The 22,844-nt window shown below is 40.1% G+C and overlaps 2 protein-coding genes across 10 annotated transcripts in view; one reads left to right on the top strand and one right to left on the bottom strand.

Moving 5' to 3' along the window:
- Positions 1-1,957: 1,957 nt before the first annotated feature.
- golga2 (golgin A2) lies at positions 1,958-20,850 on the top strand. 8 transcript variants are annotated; one of them, XM_075455303.1, is made up of 28 exons: positions 1,958-2,039; positions 3,602-3,754; positions 5,399-5,467; positions 5,921-6,073; positions 6,402-6,448; positions 6,756-6,819; positions 7,442-7,501; positions 8,145-8,225; positions 8,793-8,831; positions 8,949-9,011; positions 9,364-9,457; positions 9,572-9,678; positions 9,874-9,932; positions 10,101-10,242; positions 10,665-10,754; positions 11,070-11,177; positions 11,281-11,368; positions 12,238-12,380; positions 12,558-12,776; positions 13,129-13,242; positions 13,525-13,749; positions 14,005-14,104; positions 14,951-15,042; positions 15,694-15,910; positions 16,106-16,261; positions 16,410-16,516; positions 16,846-17,038; positions 17,635-20,850. In XM_075455303.1, exons 1-28 carry the CDS (start codon positions 1,992-1,994, stop codon positions 17,901-17,903), a joined length of 3,300 nt encoding a protein of 1,099 aa, XP_075311418.1. In that variant the 5' UTR covers positions 1,958-1,991; the 3' UTR covers positions 17,904-20,850. The 8 variants fall into 8 exon arrangements, with proteins under 8 accessions (XP_075311418.1, XP_075311417.1, XP_075311421.1 ...); XM_075455302.1 differs by having other exon boundaries at positions 16,103-16,261; XM_075455306.1 differs by lacking the exon at positions 5,399-5,467 and having other exon boundaries at positions 3,602-3,697; positions 16,103-16,261.
- A 1,205-nt stretch (positions 20,851-22,055) lies between these two features.
- dnm1a (dynamin 1a) overlaps positions 22,056-22,844 on the bottom strand; it is a 53,585-nt gene continuing 52,796 nt past the window's right edge. For both annotated transcript variants that reach the window (XM_075455313.1, XM_075455311.1), the window contains one exon: positions 22,056-22,818. Coding sequence is in view for 1 of the 2 variants with exons in the window: in XM_075455311.1 (XP_075311426.1) it covers positions 22,800-22,818 (19 nt within the window). In the remaining variant the exon portion in view is untranslated. The remainder of the gene's footprint in view (positions 22,819-22,844) is intronic.

Raw genomic sequence — 22,844 nt, 5'->3', positions numbered from 1 at the left:
GGTGCAACATGTTTTATTTCAACTGGCGACCTGTCCAGGGTGTACCCTGCCTCTCGCCCAATGACCGCTGGGATAGGCTCTAGCCCCCCTGCGACCCAACTGACAGATTAAGCGGATATAGAAAATGGATGGATGGATGTTTTATTTCATCATGTCGCCCCCAAAGCCTTTTTTCTTTTTTGTAGACCTCCTTTTGTGTGTCATATTAATTATGTGGGTTGAATACAATATGCTGTTGTATTTGTTATTCTACTTAATAAAAAACAAACTTAGTTGACAAAAGAAAAAAAAATCCAGTCTTTAAGGTCAGAATGTTCTCCGTCCAGGTGATGACGAAGATGTTGCAGCAATCTCAGACACAGTGGTGCCAGACAGAGATTGTGTTTCGGCCACAAACGCACAGAATGATATGAGAAAGTATAAGAGAATCTCACAAGCTGTTGTCGTTGGGAATTCTGTGTATACTGCCACGTAATATGTTTCTATGTTGTTCCTGTTAATAAATTCTCCATAAGAGGCTGCAAAGGTAAGTCCAACTATTCTTTTCTCCACAACCCTAAGCCAACTCAGCCCGGACAGACGAGTGGAACAAAGGATTCAGCACTCTTCCTCAAATAACTGTTTAGTTCTACAGTCATATCATATTCATGCAACCCTGACTTTGAATTAGGACATCATTATCAACTCTAGGGGGGGTTATCTTATGTCTGAATGATTGAGGAACTGAAATAATCAGTTACAGGAATGCCTTTAGTTTTATAATTTCACATGAAACAGCTTATTGTCACTTTCACATTTCACATCTTTTCTGACATGTTTTGCATATGTAAAGACAGAGACCTACATATACCTTTTACACATTCTGTTACCCATTCATTTTCAGCAAATAAAATCGGATCAAATAAAACAAAATAGATCAAATAAAAGTTTATTTGAATGTGATGATGTAGTTGCTTGGTGTAAAAATGACTATTCATTGTTGCAAATGGATATGACATGATCTGCATCTTATCTGGTCCTATATCATTCAGTTTCCAAGGTTAGATGTACATATTTCGTGTTGTTATTCATGTACAGCACTTTGTTTCAGCCACGGCTGTTTTAAAGGGCTTTATAAATAAAGTTGAGTTGAGTTGAGTGCAAAAATTTGTGGTAAAACTTCTCATCTGCAAACAGAAGATGCGGTTGCTTTACTTATTGTCGTTTTCAAATATCGCTTTACCTCCTACAATTATTCTGTTGAACATAATCCCCATTTCTTTATGATTGTATGTTACTCACAGGGTTACATATAAGACTTAATGCCGTGGTGTTTCTTTTTTGTCCCGGTGATGTTAGATTGCAATGGCCTGCAACATTCATTTAAGACAGAAAATGTCAAAATTCTGAATGCCAAGGTCTTTCTCCGTTTGTCTACTTTATATTGACAAACATGTACACAGGTAAAGGCCACGTGTTACAATGACAAAACAACTACATTTTTATTTCAATGATTAAGATGTCTTCATTTTCAAGTTATTTCGAAGACATTCACAGTAGCTGAAAAAATAATCAACCACAGAAGAACACAAAGTAACATTGGGCCAGATACTTTTAAATAAATGTCTTTATTCGTTTAAACCTTTAGATATGCATTCCAAATGTAATCAAATATTCCTTGTCAACCTAATTTAATCAAATGTGCTGGGGTCTAGAGTGATAGTAATTAATTTAGTAATCTTTTTATGTTGTCTTTATTACTGATATAATCGCTTGCTGTCAAATCCAGTACAGTTTGACACTGTGTTAAATTAATGTATACTATTACTGGATTTGCGGTCACCAACACCTTATGTCAGCTAAATAACAAGCTTTGAGTTAACCTCATTTTGGATGTTTTCATATCATGAAAAGGATCGTGACACAGTCTGAGATCTGCGCCCCCTGCTGGTAGAGACCCGCATGGACAACCGAGTGATGACGTGGTTCGGTCCGGTGACCACAGCAGCAGGATGGCCGACCAGAGTAGGCAAATTAAACTCGCTGCAGCTAAGAAAAAGGTAAAGTATTTTACAACCGACATGGCTAAATATCATCTCAAGTGCCGGCTCTATGCTTGCTTTGCAGTGTTTTTTTTATATTCTGTATTTTTGTTGTTTTGTTATGTGTATCTTGGATGGAGCTGGGGTGTTGTCGTTACACGTCGTCCGACCTCTGAGCTGTAGCTTACCCGCCTCTCACGTTCATGACGAGACTTTATCACGCAGGAGAGACCGATGATTCCTCTGGGCCTCCACAAATAGCATTTACCTTCCCAGATTATGCAGACAATTCTCAGTTCGAAGAGACATTCACAGCACCCCACGCCTTTTAGTTAGCCAGTGATTAACTAAGCTTGCTCTCTTTACCCAACATTTTATCTTGTCTTGTCAGTGAACGTTATAGTAAGTCATTGAAAAAGCTTAACGTGCTAACTAAGGCAAGTTAACGTTAGCGAACTGGTTCGCCGGCTAATAATTAGTTGGCTCCGAGAGAGTGCAAAGAGTGCCACAGAGCAGTCAAACAGCTTTCTGTTCCGACAGCAAAACTGTAGAAACTTTTGAAAATGTCTTTCCAACAACCGTTTTTAAATCGTACTAACATCAAGCTAGCAGACTAGCAATGTAGCACAGTTAGCTGGGAGGAATGACGGGGACTGTTTTGACAGCTGACACCCCTTTCCCCCAGTGGCTTTGCTTGGCTTGGCGTGTTTTTAAGCTATTCGGAAAGATGGCCTTATCAGCTGTCAGATGTTAGCTTTAGAAAATGGCTCGTCAGCATTTTCTGTCTGCCCCAGAAATTTCACAGGTGAGTGGTCTTGATATTTATCTGCGTTTCAAACCGTATTTCATAAACGGTTGCTCCTGTGGTACCCTTGTTACTCCCCCTTACTCCCCTACAACAGCTGTTGTTGAGGCCCCATGCTCAGTGGTAACTCGGGCATTAAAAGGTATTTGCTCTCTCTGACCCGTGCAATAGGATCAAGGACACGTCAGCTTTTTTCTCTAATATTTAGTAGGGTTTAGAACAATAAAGCAAACAATTAAGCAACAATTAACTTGTTCAGAGTTGCTGTTTGTCTCAGTTTCATTTTTTTAAATGGGATGGTTTGGAGCTTGCTGGCGCATTAGCAGAGAATTCTCCGCTTTCTCTCAAACAACTTTGCTCTGAACTATAACTTATTCAGTTCTGGTTCTTATTGTAACACATGTAAGTTTTTCTATATCTGTTTGCAAGTGTGCATGTTCTCTAGGTGATGCTTCACTGTAAAAGTTATGATACAGCAGACACAGTCTCTGACCAAATGTTGTACCTCTGGTTCTTCATAGGTGTGTCTGCTGGTGAACAGCATCTGCAGCAATAGAGTCAGAATTCAAGGACTCTTGAAACTAACTAGTGTTATGTTCATATTTTTGCTAATTTGCAATGAATCATGAACAAAAGTCACTGTTGAACTCTCTTTGGAGATATTTTTACACTGATCGCACATCTGACATTGTTCATCTGCACTCTCTGAATGACAAAAACAATCAAAAATTGTTTTACAATTGTTTCCTGTTTTCTTCACTCATGTGTTGCCCAGCTGAAGGAGTTTCAGCAGAAGAGCTCCCCTGCTTCTGTAGGTGGAGAAAGGGGAGGAGGAGGAGTTGGGGGAGCTGGAGCCAAGAAGAAGAGAAAGGTGAAGGGACTGAGCCAACTCGATGCATCTACAACAGACAGAGACTCTCCAGACAATGTAATGTTATTAACAGTCAAAGGCTTTCTATTTAGTAACCTCTTTTTGTGTGTGACGGTCAGTCTGCGCTCATGTTATGTGTTATTTATCAAAGTAAGAGTTTAAAACCATTTCCAGAACATTGTTTTCCTGTTTGTGTTTTTAGCACTGTCAAAATTACCGCTTATTTTCAAAGCATAGCAAATGAGTATGACTTGGAATGAGACTGACATGTAGCTTTGTAGATTGTTTTCTCCAGTTCAGATGCTTTGTAATCGGCTTCTCTGTAGCCATACTGAGCGCAAATTACTTTGCCAGTTGTAAAACTATATGGCTGATTTAATGTCATGAAGGCAAATCCTCTCCTTGCTAACAAGAGCACATTTCTATGGAAACAGTAGCAGTCCTGCAACTTTTTTTGGTGACTAAATATATATCGGGGTGACAATAGTTTTTATATCAGGGTGAGTGGTATAAAACAAGAGACGCACAGTTTTGCCCGTTGATCATCAGCTTAAACAGCTTCATATCATATGGCATTTCATGCTGTTATGAATCAAATACAAATATTTTGTCCTGTACACTGCTGGTAGCTTTTAGACTGAATTAGATAAAGGGACATATTTTTGTTTCAACAGCGATATTTTGACTAATTATGCCTAAATGATTCTTTATCATTAGAAGCAGAGAATCATTCCACAGCTGTTTTCATTATAAGTCCCACCACAATCATACTGGTGTTAATACACAAGAAATGTTAGTGAATGTTTTTGGTTAGGTCGCATTCTTAATCAGCTCTTATGCCACTTATCACCTCTGTTTCTTGTAAATGTAAAAGACGATTTCTTGCTGTGTGGTCTGTGTTTTAAGGTCTGTAATCCAATTGAAAACACCAACAGGAATATGTTCACCATTTTGAGATGGCAGACTCATGTGCGGCTTGGCTTTGCTTGGTGACATTCGACCTGCGTTCAGACCCAATCTAGAGACAGCTGTCTGTGTGCCACTCACTGTTGAGGTTAACAGGGACTTTATTTATTCTGCAGCATATATAAACATTAAAGTCAGACCCAGTTAGAAAGAAGGGTATTAGCAGCGGAAGACCACATACCTTAACCTTGCTTCTCACCTCGGTGAAAGAATTACATGGAAGTTCACTTTTATTTTCCCTGTCCACGTACACAGTTCCTGCCTGTTGGTTGCCTACATGTGCACCCTTTCTCTTTCTTTTTCTTTCTCTCTGGCTTCCTCTCTCACACTCTTACTCATTTTTTGCATACAGTCAGTTCAGTGACACTCAAGACTTCATTATGACTTGATTTATTGTAGTCAAGGAATTTGACACCATAGTAGCATACAGAGAAATGGTGCAGTGCTCCAGAGCTTTATTCTAATTGTCTTTGTGTGTAATTTGAGTGATTTTTATCTATTTATGTTTTTCATTTCTGGGTACTTGTGATTAGGAGTGTATGGTGCCCCATGAAAATTCAACCAGTTGACCTTTCTCTTGAACAATACAGTATCTCCTGAGTCATTTCTTCCCACTCCTCTCTAGATTTCCTTTTTATGGTTGCTGCTTCTCTGTCCCTACTTACCTCTGTTACTTTGTAAACTGTTCCCTCCCTGTCACATCTCCCTCTCAGTCTTTGTTTCTTCTTCCTGTAGTTTGACAGTATTCTGAAAGCACTTAGTCAAAGCAATGGCGTAGTCCTCCCTCCTTATGGCAACTGTCAGGTGAGCCTCTGTCTTTCTCTTTCTGCTTGTCCCTTTTCATTCTCTGCACCCTCCGCTTTGAATATCTGTTCATTTAGGTGCAAAACCTTCTGCTTGCCAATATGCACTTGTAAAATATATGCAATGTATTACAGGTTATATGACATTTTGATCACATTAAGGTTAAAATCCCTTACTGGAGTTAATGAAAAAGGTCATTTTGTCAGTAATCAGAGCTGGAAGTTATACAAAGTAATCTAGAGTCAGTGCTTTAATTTTGCAGATATTTCAGAGCAGGTCATGGATAGCAACAGTGGGAAATGTAGGGCATCAACTCTAAAACACTTATAAAACATTTTTGTGCTGACAATTTCATAAAGTTTTCATAGTTTTTGTGGCGCTTCTGTTGCCCATAACGGCTCGTCTTTCGGGCATTAAAGCAGTGTGTGCGTTTTTGTGTATGTGTTGTCTCAGACCTACGCCGACATGAAGACTGTGGGCTCTTCGGTTCCTCAGCTGTTGGAGGAGCCAAACAGTGAGCCTGGTCGCGGCTCACCTGTGCTTAACCCTGCTCTTGCTAACATTGATACTAACCCTGAGTCTGTCAGTCACAACAGTGGCCTGCAGGTGTGTCACTCTTTACTGTCCTCTTGCTCTTTTTGTCTCTGCCTCTGAAAACATCTAGTCTCTTGTCATTATATATCTATCTGGCGAACATACAGCTTTATTGTCCTAAGCCTTTTGTTACGGAGTAGAAATATGTAGACTTTCATTGTGAAATGATTTTTTTTCATTTTGAAATGCGTTTGAGAAGAAGAACAGATCAAGCATCACTCTTTTTTTTGTGATGGGAATGTGCTTTGCAGTCACACAAATTCTCTTTCAGTCCTTATTTTCCCTGTATCTGCCTGGATTTGGCTTTCTTTTGCCTTTTAACCTGTTTCTCTACTTGCAGGACTACCCTGATACCAATGGAAATGAGAGTTTCAAGGAGGAAAATAGGTGAGTTATCTTGTTCTTTCCATCTTGTACAGAAGCACATGTCGGGGTTTTTTTTATAGTCAAGGAACAGAGATAGGCCCTTTCTTTTTATGCTGACCCGTCATGGAAAAGCTGTTGGTAAACTCTGCGTTACTGTTGATCTGATACTTGTTTTTAATCTCTTTATTGCATGTGCAGGCAGTTATTAAAATGCACTTCTTATTAATTCAGTATGTCCTTTAAGGGTAGCCATATGGTTGCTTATAGTGTGAATTGGTTAATGTTTGTGATTGGTTGCGCATATATATTCGTGTGTGTTGTCCTGCAGACCGCTGTCTTCCACCGAGAGCCTGCGGCAGATCTCACAGCAGTTAAATGGCCTGGTCTCTGAGGTATGCCATTACAGCTAGCGTAGTGTCGTTCTGTTTGTCTCCATCTCTATCACGCACTTTGCCACACAGTGTTTGGCTTTTAACAATTACACACTGTCCATGTACATTTTCAACAAGGACAGCATCTATTCTTGTTAAGATGAAAATTTTCAGCTTAGTCAAGCAGTCACAGTGGCCTGAAGCCCACCGACGACATCAAGCAGTGCACTAACCAGCTTGATGTACAGTATCATTTCTGAACTTGGTTTGGTTTTGTAAAGTCACACGGTAAACAACAAATTGAGCTTTATGCTAAGTCGGCTTTGTTAAGAGGTGCAGTTTATTTCAAATCATTATCTTGTCATCATGTATAAAGTGCTGTTGCACCACAGTGTGATGCAATTCTTACGCTTGCACTCATCAAAAGGCTTATCTGCAATTCCACCACTATGTTTTAGCTTTAGGCTCGTATCAATAAAAGTTTTCATACAAGCACACATTACTCGCTGCAAAAGCCTGCAGACACAATGTCATTGAGGTTCATTGAGTGTGGATGACTTTTCTTTGTGGGAGGGGGTGAAATATTTGGAGCACATGATGAAGCGTTGGAAGCCAATTAATCTAGGTATCTATGTCGTTTCAGTCATCTGCTGCCTACGTGAATGGAGACAGTGCACCTTCTGTCAGTGAAAAAGAGCTCGAGGTAAGATGGGAATCTAATATCTGTAAACAAATTTTTTTCTCTTGACATTTCAAACCTGTACTACAACTTAGTGAAGTCACTGAACAGTATCTGAATGTCATTTGATTTATAGTAAAGTAGCAGCGACATGGAGTATTCGATTAACAATGCAACCAGGCCCTCACTCATGGTATAATTTTATCATGCCATTCTAGCATATAAAGTGAAGGGTAATCCGGTATTAATATACTGTGTCCTGAATGGATTTTCTGTGGTGCAACTTTATTAGTTTGAGAATAGTAACCTTGCTGAAAAAGTAAACTTCATCTAATTCTGAATGTGTTAAGAATGTTAAGGTTTTACACAATTTCATTCACATTTTATGAATTATACTGAAATAGTTTATGTAGTTTCCACTGCTTCTCAACTGGCCCCATTGATCAGTTTACCAGCCATTATTTTATTTCAATCATTATTTGCATCACTTTCCATTATAGAAAGCTTCTTTTTTTTTTTTTTTACCACTTGTAACAGTGTTATTATTTGCCTCCATGTTAATAATTCACATTTGAATCTTTATCCTCCTCCTCCTCTGTATTCTTTGTTTGACTTTTGTCACCACGCTTTTATTTTTCTTTCCCGGATGCATGTGTGCACGTGATAGAATCAGAACCAGGAGCTGGCAGCCGCCCTGGAATCCAGCAAGCTAACAAACTCTCAGCTCAATACCAAGCTAGACCAGCTGGTAAGAAGCTGTGTGTATGCATATTTATGTGTGCACTTCTTGTGCGTTAGCATAAAGCCTTTTCCTTCTTTCCACAATTGTTTGCAGCTGTGCATGTATTGGAATGCATTTTGTATTTTGTCTTGGGTAACCATAACCTGGATGAAGGAAGTCATGCATGTTTTTTTTCTTCTTTATTTTCATTTTTCTCCCCATAACGTATCTTTTACTCAGCTTGACTTAACAGACATTCATACAAAGACCTTTGTTTGCACATTTTGGCCATGGCTGTAATAACCTGCCGGTTGATGTCTGATTGTAAGAGCTTGTCAAGCCAGTTTAGCACACTAACCACTCAAAACTCAAAGCTTGAAACAAAGATAAAAGTATAACATAACGCAATAGCCAAACAAGTTGATTATTTCATTGCTTATCAGTGTCTTCTCTGGCATGCAGTTAAGATCTTTTCCAGAATTTTAGTTATGTGTTGGAGGATACAATTGTGTAACACTGCTGGGATGGTAAGAAAAAAGAATAAAAAAAGGAAAAAATCAAACTTGTGAATGAATATTTTGTTCATTTTTGCAGGTACAACAGACTCAGGAGCTCACAGATCAGCTACAGAAGGTTAAAAGTTTTCCTTTCTCCCTGCTTGACTGCGTGTTCATTTCGGTTTCAAATGTCTTTTTCTGGTCCGCTGGACTTGAAATGGTCGTTAGTGACTTTGTATTTTCCTGCCCTCAGGAGCGAAAGGAATTTGAACAAAGATTCTCAAAAGAGCATGGAGCTATGAGGGAGCAGTTGCAGGTAAATTACAGAAAATGCAGAATTTTTGTGACTTTGCATTTTAAGCATTCTTATTGCAGTTTCATAATAGGAAAACCTATAAAAAAAAATCCCCTGTATTTTCATGTGTTTCGGTTATATGAGTACATGGTGTTGACCTTGATCCTACAACAAAAACCTGCACATTACTCACCAACACTGCTTGTCTGTATTGCTCAGACTGGTATAGTGTTGGCAGAAAAGGCAGAAAAAAAACTTGTTTTGAGCTGTATGTAGTTTAACTTGTGATCTAATCAGGGACTTGTTGTAAAGTCAGATGACACGGAGTCTCAAGAAGTAGAAATGTTCTATTTATTCGTCTGTCTTCTCCAAGGTTCATATCCAGACCATTGGTATACTGGTATCAGAGAAATCTGAGCTACAAACAGCCCTACAATACACGCAACAGGCTGCACGACAGAAAACAGGTGTGTGTTTTACATGGACGTCAGTAAGATCTTTACCCCTATAGCAACCATTTGGCTGCGTGCATACATGCGTGTGTGCGTGTCTCACTTTTGTGGTTCGTGTTTGTCTTGTAGCTGAGGCAGAGGAGCTAAATAACCGCCTGCAAACAACGAGACAGAGAGTTTCGGAACTGGAGCGAACTCTCTCTTCTGTCTCCACACAGCAAAAACAGATTGAGAAGGTAACAAACATGCCAAAGTTCACGGAGAACTAAGTCCTGCAAGATGTTCAGACAAATGTAGTTATTTTGCAATCAGCTGCATGCATGTAACAGGAACAAATCGCATTTGTTTTCATTCAATGCAGAATGGTTTAAATTAAATTGTTTACTGTCCAACTAAGTGTAAGCAGTTCATATTTTCATTTTTGTGTCCAGCACAACAAAGAGCTGGAAAAGGAAAGGGACAGTTTGAGGCTGGAAGTGATGAGACTCAAGTAAGTGATTTGACCTTGTTCTGCACAATTATTGCCTTTGCCTTGACTTTAAACATGGTATTTCCATTTCATCATATTTTCATATGATGCAACGGGTGGCATGCACAGGTCTGTCAAATCCTATAAGACTCTGAGTTCAAAATAAGATTTGTATATGTGTGTTTGCAGCAATTTGAGTGAGGAGTCAAAGCAGCAGAGCTCAGAGCTGTCAGAGCAGTTAAAGCTGAGTACACAAGATAATGCCGCAATGAAGCTGGAGGTGAACGATCTTCACAAGAGGCTGGAGATAGCTGAGCTCATGTTACAACAGGTGTGTTAAAATGCAGGCGTGCCTTTTTACAGTTCGTAAACATTTTAACAATTGGAAAAGATGGAACAACTTTACAACCCGTCAGTGTGCAAAAGCCTATGTTTGGGATTAGTTAAGTTTGTTTTCCAACAGTGGAGATGTCTTCATACCAAAATTTGAATTTAATTTATTGAAACTCAATTCTATTCTTTTCTTTGACTTATTACGCCACAGGCATCTAATAAGCTGTTGTATCCGGCACTTAAGGTGCATGTATGGTACTTACAGTAGCATGGAAGAACAAGTACTGTTACCCTCTGAGAGGATTCTGTCGTTGACTTGGTTTTCAAGTGGCATCTCCAAGTGATAGTGTAGCCAAATGCTATGAGGTGAATGTTATTTAAATTTCAGGATTACATTTAGTTTTTCTGTTTTTTCTCCAGTGCTCCAGTCAGTCAGATCCCACCAGTGCCAGTCAGCAGGTTCACTTGCTGCTGGAAGAAAAACAGCAGCTGGAGGCACACAATCACCAGGTCTGTAACGGTCTTTCTCTCACAGTTATCTGGATGTGTTACTACTTGTATGTTTTATGTTGATATTGCAAATATTTCAGTTAGAGTACAGCTTTAGACAGATTTATCCTCATGGCACATGTTTTCTCCTTTCGGTGTGTACAGTAAAACAACTCGAGATATATTAGCCACGCACAAGGGGCTTCGCAGTGATGGCTTTGCCATTTTCATAATCATCATTTCCTTGCTCACAAGACTACTATGAAATGTGTGTCTGTTTTAGGGCATAGTTATGACCACAAAGCCAAACTCCCCTTTCCATGTGTGTTGTTGTAGCTCATGGAGTCCATTGCAAAGCTGCAGACTGAGAGAGACCATTATGCAGAGCAGATCCAGGAGGAGGGCCGTGTATGGAAGGACAAAACAGAACAGCTGCTCACACAGGTATTTTCACCTCAACCTGGACTATGTCTTACTAAAGCCTTGAAGATATCATTTTTTGTTTGTTTTTGTACTAATTAATGTGTTTCCATTTCTATCTATGAAGGTGTCTTTGGTGGCAGAGGAGAGGGACAGAAACATCAACAGAGTCCATGAACTGGAGGCCACCATTGCAGAGCTAAAGAATGCAGCAGGTGAGAAGTGTACACGGCCCTCCTCTAGTCCTTCGTCTGTATTCTTGATCGTTTTAAGTCTTTGGGGCAGCTGTAGCACAGGAAGAGCCAGTCTTCTGCTCGTAAGGTCAGTGGTTCGACTCCCAGCTTCCACAGACAACAAGTGTCCCTTGGGCTAGACACTGAACCCCTCTCAGAAAATGTTCATCGGGCCATTTCTTGGTATGTAGCAAATAAACTAGGTTGCGTATGTTGTCAATGGGTGGTGTCCTATACTGCCCCTTGTTGACAATAACATTTTATACATGGTAGTAATTTACATTACAGTATTCAGTATCCTTAAACAAAGCTTAGAAGAAGAAATGCAAAAAAAAAACAGCTGCCTTTAGTAATTCCCTTCAAAAGTGTACATTGTTAGTATTATTTCATGTCAACCATGACAATAATGTAAGTTAAATGGAATAGGCATTTCCATTTCCCCTTATGAGCTCTGACTCTTCTTTTTTTTTTAAATAAATAAATAAAAAAAATTAAAAAGGCAAAACCCATCTTGCATGAGCTTTTATTGTCCTAAAATTACTCAGTGAACGTTGTTCAGATATTAACTTTGTCTTATAATGCATGGTTATATTAAGTTAACTATGATTTTAAAGATTTATTCCTAAATCTGAAGTATCTGTATACTTAGCAGTGTGCAGACACATACAGTTCCAAAGCTTTGGAAAAAGCTGTCCATTTATTTTAAATGATAAGATGTCGCCAAACCTTTGACTTGCATTACTTTGGTTGCATCAGTTCTTTATGTGGTCAGCAAATGTACTGTAGCATTCTAGATACTGAATGGGATTTCTTTGGCAAAATCCGCTTATTCTCATGTCATGTTTCAATAGCGTTATTGTCTGTGGAGAAAGAGGCCCAAGACAGTGCTGAGCCTCAGTCCTCAGGGCCATCAGAGAGTGAGGTGGCTCTGCAGGAGGCCCTCAACACCCTACAACAGGAAAAAGAAGCTGTTACTGCCCAGTACCAGGCACAGGTATGCTTTGCACTGTTTACTTCATGTCTTGATGTGTAAGAGAATTGGATATTCAAAAAAAAAAAAAAGGCACAAATTGACCATTTTCTTTAAACGATTATTTCAAAGATTGTTAGTGTTTCCATTGTACCAATCCGGTTTGAAGCTTTCCTAACCATCCTGTCATATTCCTCCCAGCGACGCGATAATGAGCAGCTGAGCCGCATGTGTGCAGAGCAGGAGACGCGTCTGGGGGAGTTGGAGCGGCAGGTGGAGAGCCAAACACAGGAGGACGAGGACCGGCGGCGCATGTTGGAAGATGTTCAGTCAGACAAGGCCACAATTAGTCGTGCTCTCACCCAGAACCGTACATTGAAGGACCAGCTGGCTGAGCTACAGAACGGTTTTGTGAAATTGGTGAGGCCAAACTCTCACTGTCCATCTGTCCTGTTTAAGATGTCACGTTTACTTCTTCTGCTATTTATGTTTTATTGTTTCTGTCCAAGCTTCATCAGTATTGAAGTAATAGCGTTCCTCAGCTTCTCATTTTAATGTGTCTTGCTGTCCTTATGTCATCAGTTTCCTTAGTTTTGTGTCTGAATTAGATTTTTATGTGAGATATTTTTAAGCCTCGAGTGCTTTCACAGAAATACTGAGAATTTAAAAATTGAAAAAAGTGCATTTATAGCCACTTAAAGAAGCCCTTCTTTAAGTGGTTAGAGAGTGCCGTTTTAAAGCCAAATATCTTGTTACTCCTTCCGTATGACAGACTAATGAGAACATGGAGCTGACCACTGCCATCCAGTCAGAGCAATATGTTAAGAAGGAGTTGGCTCGCAGAATGGGTGAACTGCAGGAGGAGCTGCACAACATCAAAGAACAGGTATGTCATACCAATCCCTCCCTTAAACAAAAATGTAACCATGCTTATGTTTTTTTTGTTTTTTGTTGTATTTAAGAGTCTATGCACTGTTGCTGCTCACTGAACATTTTGCTTTGGCTCTCTTACGTATACCTTTTATTAACAACATTAGTATGATACCAGATGACGATAGCACCCAAAAAGCCATTAAATCCACACTGTTGTGTGTGGTTAGGGTTAGGGTGTTAAAATGATGTGCTCCTCTTTTTGTATTTCTATTCCCTTTCTTTTCCTTGGTTCCAGCTGGAGCTGAAATGTCAGGAGACTCAGGGTCTTATTGAGCAGAGGGACCAGGTGGTTGCCCATCTGCAACAGTACAGTGCTGGCTACCAGGTCGTGGCCTCGGAGAGGGAACAGCTCCACCAACAGTATCTGCAGCAGTGCCAACTCATGGACCGGCTGCAGCACGATGAAAGCCATGGCCGGGCACAGCTGGAGATCAGTCTCAATCAGCTTAAACAAGCACAGGTGGGAATTTCACAAATAGGACCATAGTGAGATGACCATTCGTGACTAGATTGTTATAGACGGACTGTTTCCAAGGGTTTGTCTGTAGACGATGGGAAGATGTTATTATCAATAATCTGCTGATAACATGACTGCATTGCAAAAGTAAGGTGTTCTTTAAAATGCGCCTCTCTCTCAGTGTTTTTCTCTTTTATTTCTCCATGACACACTGAGACACATGTGTTTTGGAATAATGTCTCTTGTCTCCTCATTCAGGAGCATTTGGAACAGTTAGTTAGCGACAATGAGCATCTGAAGGCTGAAGTGAAGGAGCTGCTCAACAGCTCAGCCCTTATGACGTCATCCAGAGACCAGGGTAAGGTGGTTTTGTTGGTTTGTTTTTTTCTTTTTCTTTCTTCCATTACTGGTGTGTTGTGACTTTGTGCTTCATTGTTCCTCTGTTGCAACTGTCAAACCTTTTAAATTGATGTTGTCTTTTTTTGTAATTGTGAATTATAGGTTCAGCAACATGTTGTGTTTCTTTTACTTAGTTTTGTATGAAAGAAACTAAACTGAAAGATTGCTCTTGTCAAGAAACACTCAGCGTGGTTAAATCCACGGTTGAGTCGACGATGGTAACGGCTGGACTCGGCCGTTTCATTGGACCGCTGTCCTTGTCCCAGTATACAGTTTAAACGACTGCGAGTTGACACATAGTTCACATAGAAAGTGCTGGCTTTCCAACCATAATTTCTGACGCATTTAAACTGCTGACAAAAGAAACTGAAAAATATGTCAAGGAGAGCAGGAATTCAGTTATATTGACTTGTAACGTTGGAGCATGTACAATTGTTTTGTTTTTTTCCCCTGAGTGTCATGTTAAGATGCGTAACGTCGTGGGCTCATTGAAGTGAAGCACTTGAAAACTTGAGAGCAGAACTGCCTCTTTAGTCTCATCTATGCCACTTAATAATATGCAAAGTAAAAGCAGCGGTTTTTACCTTCCAAATGTAAACCTACTTACTTTTGTGCACCGTATGTGGCTGGAAAGTAGCCTGGCTGAGGACGCGTCGTGAAATCGAGCGCAAAGCAGCATGGGAATTCCCAGGCTAGCTGGAAAGTAAAAACCACTGGAGTTTCAACACTAACAAATTAGCGTCACAGGTGTTCTTCTGAATTGTGAAAAATTGTCTTGATAGTTTTACTTTGTCCTATCATTTAGGAGATGGAGTGGAAAGCCAGTCAATGCAAGAGAGCCCACAGAAATCCTCTTCCATAGTCATCCCAGAAGACTTTGAGAGCCAGAAAGACATGGTAAGGAGGGCTGCTGAGTGGTTGTATTTAAGAAAGTATATGCAAATCTGATTTCTCTGTCCATTATTACACATCTTAAAGTACCAAGTTAAACGTTGACATTTACACGTGCTGTGCCCTTTTGAAGTTGGGATGGACAGACTGATAATCTCAAATATAGGCGATAGTCGGAACGTGACATATAATTTCTTTCCATAAGAATCATGTATATGAAGGCATCAAATAGATAACCATTAAGTTAAGCTGAAGCATGATTGTTAGTGACATCATTTGGAAATGGCTTATTGGAAGCTCTATGGATCTTGGAGTAGTTGCTGTGTTTTGTAAACAGAAGACAAAGTACGTTGGATGATTAGCAGCAAGAAGCCCAGTATCGTGAAAGAGCTGTCAGTGACACAGATACGAATCATCACATTCAGAAGTTTCATGATTAAAAACACAAACACATACCCCCGCCGGAAAAAAAACACACAAAAGTATTGCATCGTGGGAGGTGGTCCTTTTTCCTTAAGTTGAGAAACTGCGCACAACTCATCATGTGATATAAGTTCAACTAAATCTGTGCAGGGAGATGTTATTCGTGTTGTGGATTGTGACTCTGCTTTACGGGTCCTCTCACCATCTTTACTGACTCTTCCTGATCCCCAATAGGAGGATTTTATCCGTGGAGCTTTGGCGCAGTTGGAAGCAGAAAGAGACGAGGCCAGGAGGATACTGGAGGAAGAGCACCGGCTCCACATGGCAGCCCGGCAGCAGGCTGCTGTTGCCCTCAGACTTGAGCAGCAACACCACAGCTACAAACCAGCTCATGAACACGATCACAGTCAGGAACAACACAGTCAATGTGAACACAGTCATGAGCATTCAGGTTAGAAAAACTGATGGCTTTATGTGCATGTGTACAAATGTTTTTTTATGAATTAAAAGGGGCAAGATCTCTGTCGAGTAATGAGTATGTGTGACAAGTACTTGTTTACATTCTGTGATCATTACTGATATTGAAAGTGAAGGGTGAGCATTACATAAACCTTGAGTCGACTCTCTGCTTCCTCTTAATCAGAAGGAGTGCCGGTGGAAGTACATCAGGCCTTGCAAGCTGCAATGGAGAAACTTCAGCAGCGTTTCACCTCCCTCATGCAAGAAAAGGCTGACCTGAAGGAGCGGGTCGAGGAACTGGAGCACCGCTGCATCCAGTTATCTGGAGAGACCGACACTATAGGTCAGACAGAGCAACAGCAGAGTGACTCTTTTTTTTCTTTTTCTTTTTTCATTGTCATGAAGTTTTACTACATATGAGTTCAGGTGTTGATTCATATGTAAATACACTGCAACTATGTACATTTTTGGTTGTGTGTTTGTGTTTCCAGGGGAGTACATTGCCCTGTACCAGAGTCAGCGGGCCATCATGAAGCAGAAACACCAAGAGAAGGAGCAGTACATCAGCATGCTGGCCCAGGACAAAGAGGAGATGAAGGTTCTGTTTAGATGCCTTTAAATGTAGAATGAGTTTCATAGGAAAATAAAAGCTCAATGTCACTTTTATTTTATGTGCAAGAAATCTTTCACCATGACTCAGCCATCACTTAATTGTCACTGTGTCATTTTAATGTTATTTATTCACAATTAGAATCGCACTCCTTTAAGATGAGGTGTCCATATAGCCTAACAGCTGCCCTTGCAACACTTCTCTCACAAAATAGTTTCACACTGTCATTAGCGGTCGTGTTCAACAGGAGTCTGTATGAAACTTAAGACTGACGCTGTCTTCGTCTTTGTGCCACTATCGTCTCTGCTGTCCATCAGGCAAAGCTGGGTGAGCTGCAGGATCTTGTGATGAGGCTGGTGGCTGAGAGGAACGACTGGTACAGCCGCTACACTGGAGCTGTGAGCGGTCTGGGAACGGCAAACCCCGACCTGCTTCCTGTTGGGGAGGATGACACTCATTCACAACAGCAAGCAGACACACACACTGACTTTAGTGCTGTCAGTGGAGCAGGTGGGCACAACTGGATACACAAAGTCAAAATTGATAACAAAAAACAAAATACAGGCCAGTTTTGGGTCCAGTGCACGGTCAGAGGATTAAGGGCTAGAAATATTTAGCAGGCAAATGAGTGTGAGGCAGAGGTCAAGAAAAAGCGAAGATTTATTCGAGTGACTTTGCATTTTTATGGCTGTAAACAAACTGCCAGAACAAGTGTTTTAATGATCAATCGGTAATAATTTTCCCTGCCATTGCGCTCAGATTAATCAAACGGAGTCCTTCCATCTCTGCTACTTGTACTATTTTTCTGCACATGAACAGACTAAGAATTATTCATTTGAAGGAGGTCATATGTCATTTTAGACAGTTTTGTTGCCTTGTAGTTAAGTTTGTTTTGGTGCATATAGTTTGATAGAGTTTGTGGGAAGATAACCACAGGAAATATCTGCCCTTGTAACCATAACGCAGGTGACACTTAAAGTTTGACAGAGGAAAGAGGAGGTGACAGGAGGCTGTTTCAGAAAATTGCAGCCCTTAACAAGGCAAATGTATTTTCAACATATATTCTAAATCCTGTAACTTCGTAACTCTGCTTCTACTTGCTGCAGACGCCATGGAGGTCATCCCTCTGTCGGAACCCTTCGGAGGTCTGGAAGCTTCTTCATCCCAGACGAGATCATCTGGCTCTATTCAGACTGAGTCCAAACCCTTTGTGCCCAAAGAGGACGGTACAGCCAAGCAAATAATGCAGTTGCTCCAGGAGATCCAGAACCCCCAGGGAGCTCTAAGATCCCCCCCGTTCTCTGGGGAGAACCCCTGCATCCCATTCTTTTATCGGCCCGATGAACAGGATGAAGTCAAGATCCAGGTGGTCTGAGGTGTTGCTGTGACTGAGGCCTGTGTGTCTGCGTGTGTGCATGAGAGATCTTGGACATGTCTTGAATTGTGGGAAATTTGTAGCTTATTATTCACAAACACTTCTTAGGAAATTTGACATGTTAAAAAAAAAACTGGTCAGTGATGTAAATAAGGCTTGGATCCAGCTACATGGAAATGCCCCCCTTTGTTTTGGGTGTCGACACTAATTTGAGTGTCCGTGTGTGACTGAAATGAAAGATTTTCTGATTGTTTGTGTCTTTTTTTTTTCGTCAGAGAAAGGAGATGATCAGTGTTCCTAAATGCAATTCGATTACTCTCCTCATCACAATTTTGAATTCCCGTGTCACACGTGCAATAAGGGGGTTCTATATTCGGTCCCCTCGCTGATACAGTACTTAAAGAGCTGTTGAGAATGAGCAGTCTTTTTTTTGTTTGTTTGTTTTTTGTTTTTTTTTGTTGCAAATCTCAGTTTTAATTCACTGATCACATGCCCAAAAAAAAAAAAGAGCATCACGTTTGAATGTAACCGCAAATATTTAACTGTATGTGAAATCTGAAGAGAAGTGAGCAGAAGGGTGTAGAAACGGGATGATAGATACGGGATGATGTAAAGTTAGGTTAATAAAGGAACTGCACATTTAAACTTTAGGTGCTGTTCTGCATTGAAGTCATGAGCTCGCTAAGTTACACAAATCAAGTTGAGGAAGATGAAGGTGGATGTTGCTGATTGGTACTGTTCCAAAAAAACTACCTTTTTGTTTGTTTGTTTCAGACACTGAAAACAAGTAATTTCTTCGTACACTGCGTTGTTTCCTACATTAACTTAGACTGAGAGAAGTCGCCACCGTTACAGGCTGGTGGGTGACCCGATTCATTGAGGGCATAGATGCAATTTAAAGACCCCGTGAAGTGAAATAAAGAAACATTTTTAATTGAAGTGATGAGTCATTCAGGTAAATAATAGAGCTTGTGTTGCCGTGCTGCACGCCGCTTTCCACATTGTTTCTTCAGGTTGGCCTCCTTTATCTTTGACATCTAGAAGATAGATGCTAAGGTGCCGTTTTTGAAGAAAACTGGTAGTAACTACAGGGTGGTTTGCTCTGCTGATCTGCAGTTACGAACCGGGGGCCTCTGGGGCATTTGGTTGGCTTCATCACAGACTCTGGTCACATTCCTGTCGCCCATCTCACATTTATTTTGTCTTCCTCAACAGAACTAACCTTTATTTTTTGGGGTCTTTGATTTTGTAGATTTTTTGTATTCTATCAATAAGAGCCTGTTCTTCCCTGTTACGTTTATTTGTAGTTCTGCATATCAAAGATTAATTAATGCACAACTGTAACAACTGGACTGTGACTCTGTGTGTGTGCGTGTGTGTGTGTGTGTGTGTGTGTGTGTGTGTGGGTGTGTGTGTGTGTGTGTGGGTGGAGGGCCACTGATTCTTCTTCAGCCAAAATTGCACCTGTTGTACTTTTTCTTTTTTTTCTTTTTTTTTGTAGAGTTCTATCAGATTCTAAAAGTATGATTGCACTAAAACTGTATAAAGTGTCTAACAAAGCTTTGTCCTCTCTGGCCGGTTGGACAGTGATGTTTCTACCACTGAGCCGCTTAGCTTCAGTGGACAGGGGGAATCCTATGAAGCTTCGCATCTATGCTGAGGATCCCAGTGAATTTGATTGAAAGAGTGTCGGTGAGCGTGTGCCGTGTTGCACTCAGAGGGCAAATGTGGTGTTTAAATGGGGGCAGAAGGTCAAATTAGAAGACCGCTTACTTCCAAAGGTAAGGGACCAATCAGGTTGTGAGATAAGAACTAGTCAAAAGTTTCATCTTCACCTTCTATAATTAATAACACTTACTTTCTTTTGGGTATTAAAAACAAAATAATAAAAAAAAAACAGGAACGAAAGAGAATCAAAAGATCCGAACCGAAGTCACATGCCGTCTTCAAACAAAATGACTGCTCTAAGAGAGGGGCTCATGTTCATAAACGTTGATTATAGGATTGATTCATTTCTTCAAAGAAGATCTCTTTTCTTTACAACTTACAGACTTTTGGAGGTCTTTTTCACCTCTCATTTGAATTGTCTGGAATGTGAGGTCCTCTCTTTTGTGCTCATTTATCCAATTACACACTTATTATTTATAACTAAGCTCAGAAACAGAAAGTAGTTGTGCAAGGTTTGGTATGAAGTGTGTTATCATCTGTGAACAGCTTCTACTTTAAACTGCAGCATTTTGGTAGTAACAGGTGGTGGTTTGGGGGGATGAAATGTATTCTCACGCCTTCATTGTGTCATGTTTTGGCATTGAACGTTTTATTTGGGGTTCTCTGTTTTTTTTAGTTTTTTTTTTTTTTTTAATTTGGCTTATTTTGGGAGTGGTCAGACCAAGAAGTACATATACATTAAAGCTTGTGGAGTTTTTTCTTGAGATAACGAAGCAATGTGGATGTAATGATATCGGCGCTTTCTAATTCATGGCGTGCACGTCATACAAGATTGAAACAAGGAAATAGCATTTATTGTCTTCACTGTAAAAGGGGTGGTGTATATAGTGTAACTGTAACATATTGTATATTCATTATGCCTGATGTTTGTGAGGGGGGGGAGCTGCTCTGCCATGTTTGATGGCAGCGTAGATGGCGTGTATGTTTGTTAGTGCAGAGTCAGGGTGTTGATGGTTACTGACTGGCTGATTTAATACAAATATTGACACAAAAAAAAGAAAATGTTCTATTTATTTGAAATGAGTTAGTATTCCCGCTTATCAGTTTTAATATAAAGTAGAAGTGAGTGTAAGATGGGAATGAAGGATCATTGAGAGGCCTAAATTGTTTTGAGTGCTGCTTCTGACAGAAGCTTTCTGAATTCTTTTCTTTTTTTTCCTTTTTTTCTTGAGTAATATTTTCTCTCCTTCTCCTGAATAAAACTGATTGAGCAACTTGAGCCGTGTGTCTGGATATTTTCATTGTTGTTGGATCACAGTGTAGTAATCTTAGTTTTTACTGCGGGCCGTCCCTCTGCTGAGCCGGCATGCACACAACAGGGAGCCTGAAACTTAACCTGCTGATCTACAATGTGATGGAAAGTGAGCACATTTACTCAAATGTGATACTTGGATATCATTTTTTTGAGTTATTACTTAGATATTTTCATTTGATGCTGCTTGATAATTCAGTTCCAACACATTTTAGAGGAAAATATTGCACTATAACAGTTTTATTTGACACATTTAGCTACTTTCAACGACTTGTAACCTTTGGTAACATAAGATAAAGACAGTTATGAGGGGCACATTTTAGAAATCTTTAATGTTTTTTTTTTTTTTTTTACATCTGAACTTCTCACATGGTTCCAGCTCAATGAATCGTAAATGGATCCAATATCAGACCAAAAAGTAAACATTAAAGAAAGTCGAACAAAGATTTGTGTGTCGGAACAGGTTTTCTTACGTCACCACTCTGGTTTATCTTTTATGTAAAAACTCACAGTTATTCACAGGAAAGTAACGTACCGTTTGCACGCTAATTTAGTGTTAATATTCTGATGATGCCATGTGTAACGACATATCCGACAGACCGAATCGTTACCTCCAGCAAGGAGGTTCTATGGTTGCTCCGGTTTCTCAGCCTCACTCAAAAAGTTACTAACGCTCTCATGAAACTCTAACCCAACTCTATTCTTTAACAGAGCTACACAGTGTTGATTGGCCTTTGTTCTCTGAATCCAGTGCAGAGGAAATTTACTCATTATTGACAGTAATTAACTTACTGAGGGTTAATTATGCAGTCCCAAGGGGTCCATTAGTTTCAGGTCAGTGTTGGGCTTGGAAACAGCTGTTGGAAAACAGGGTAGATCTCCAGGACCAACCAGCGACAGCTCTAGAGTGCTTCTATCTGGTATATTATATCTAGCTTCCATCTGTTGTAAATATTTTCCTTTATCTTATATTTACATCCAATAAAGTGACATTATTGTATTATTTTTTGAGCTGCTATCAACTGCTGCAGAACCTTGGTCTCGTTAGACCATCACCAGTGAATACTTAAACCCCTTTCATATTCTTTGTAGGTTGTCTTTGTCTTCAAAGCTTATGTTCACGGCCCTATGGAGATGGGGGGTGGGTATAAAAAGGGACAGAGAGACCTCACTCCTTACAGTACACTGTAGTTTTTAATGTGGTGACAGAGCACAGCAGTCCTGCTGGTATATGTTACAGTTTCCTCCACATCAGTTTGAACGAGATGCAGGACCTGGCTGCCGCACGAGTTCACACACTCACGCACTGCCCCTCCCTGCTACTCTATAAACACAGAGGGAGAAGAGAAACAAAAACACTCTCTCTGCTAAAAGCAGAGGTCTCAAACAACCTTCCAAAGTCCATATACATCACTTTTTTTTTTTTGTAAGATTTTCAAATTATACACACACTCAATGTATTCATAATAATTTAAATATTCAGCTGTTTCATACATTGCAGACTAAATTCTCTAAACGGTGGGAGTACAAGTTCGATAGGATGCACCACACATATACATAATAATATACATATACATAATTAAGATATGTCCATAATAAACTATTTACCGTTAAATAATAAGTAGAATATGTTTTGCTGTGTTTGCTTGAAGATGTGGAGTACGAGGATGCACAAAGATGGGGTTGGTGGAGCGTATTCTTAAATGGCTAGAATGACATCATGAACGACAGACTTCTTTGTGTGTGTGAGAGGTTGGTTGGGGTTTGTGTGGGGTGAAAATACAACACATCACACTGATAGTAGAGCTCGGCTGAAGAAAAGACGTCGAAGAGATGGGCTCAACTCAGCAATGAGAGGGTGAAACACAAGGAGTGTGTGCTAGTTTAATGCATAGACTGGGGTTGTCTGTATGTTCTCACTCACCCCCGTGACCACTGAGAAGGAAGAAAAGGACAAAAGA

This window comes from Odontesthes bonariensis, chromosome 22 (assembly GCF_027942865.1).
Source record: "Odontesthes bonariensis isolate fOdoBon6 chromosome 22, fOdoBon6.hap1, whole genome shotgun sequence".
NCBI lineage: Eukaryota > Metazoa > Chordata > Actinopteri > Atheriniformes > Atherinopsidae > Odontesthes > Odontesthes bonariensis.
This window is presented reverse-complemented; position numbering and strand designations above follow the sequence as displayed.

What these genes read in the sequence shown, in the direction of transcription:
- golga2 (XM_075455302.1), top strand. Translation starts at nt 1,992, where the DNA reads ATGGCCGACCAGAGTAGGCAAATTAAACTCGCTGCAGCTAAGAAAAAG. An exon ending in ATCAGCTTAAACAAGCACAG is followed by an intron (nt 13,750 to 14,004) that starts GTGGGAATTTCA and finishes CTCCTCATTCAG; the next exon opens with GAGCATTTGGAACAGTTAGT. An exon ending in ACACAGTCATGAGCATTCAG is followed by an intron (nt 15,911 to 16,102) that starts GTTAGAAAAACT and finishes CCTCTTAATCAG; the next exon opens with AAGGAGTGCCGGTGGAAGTA.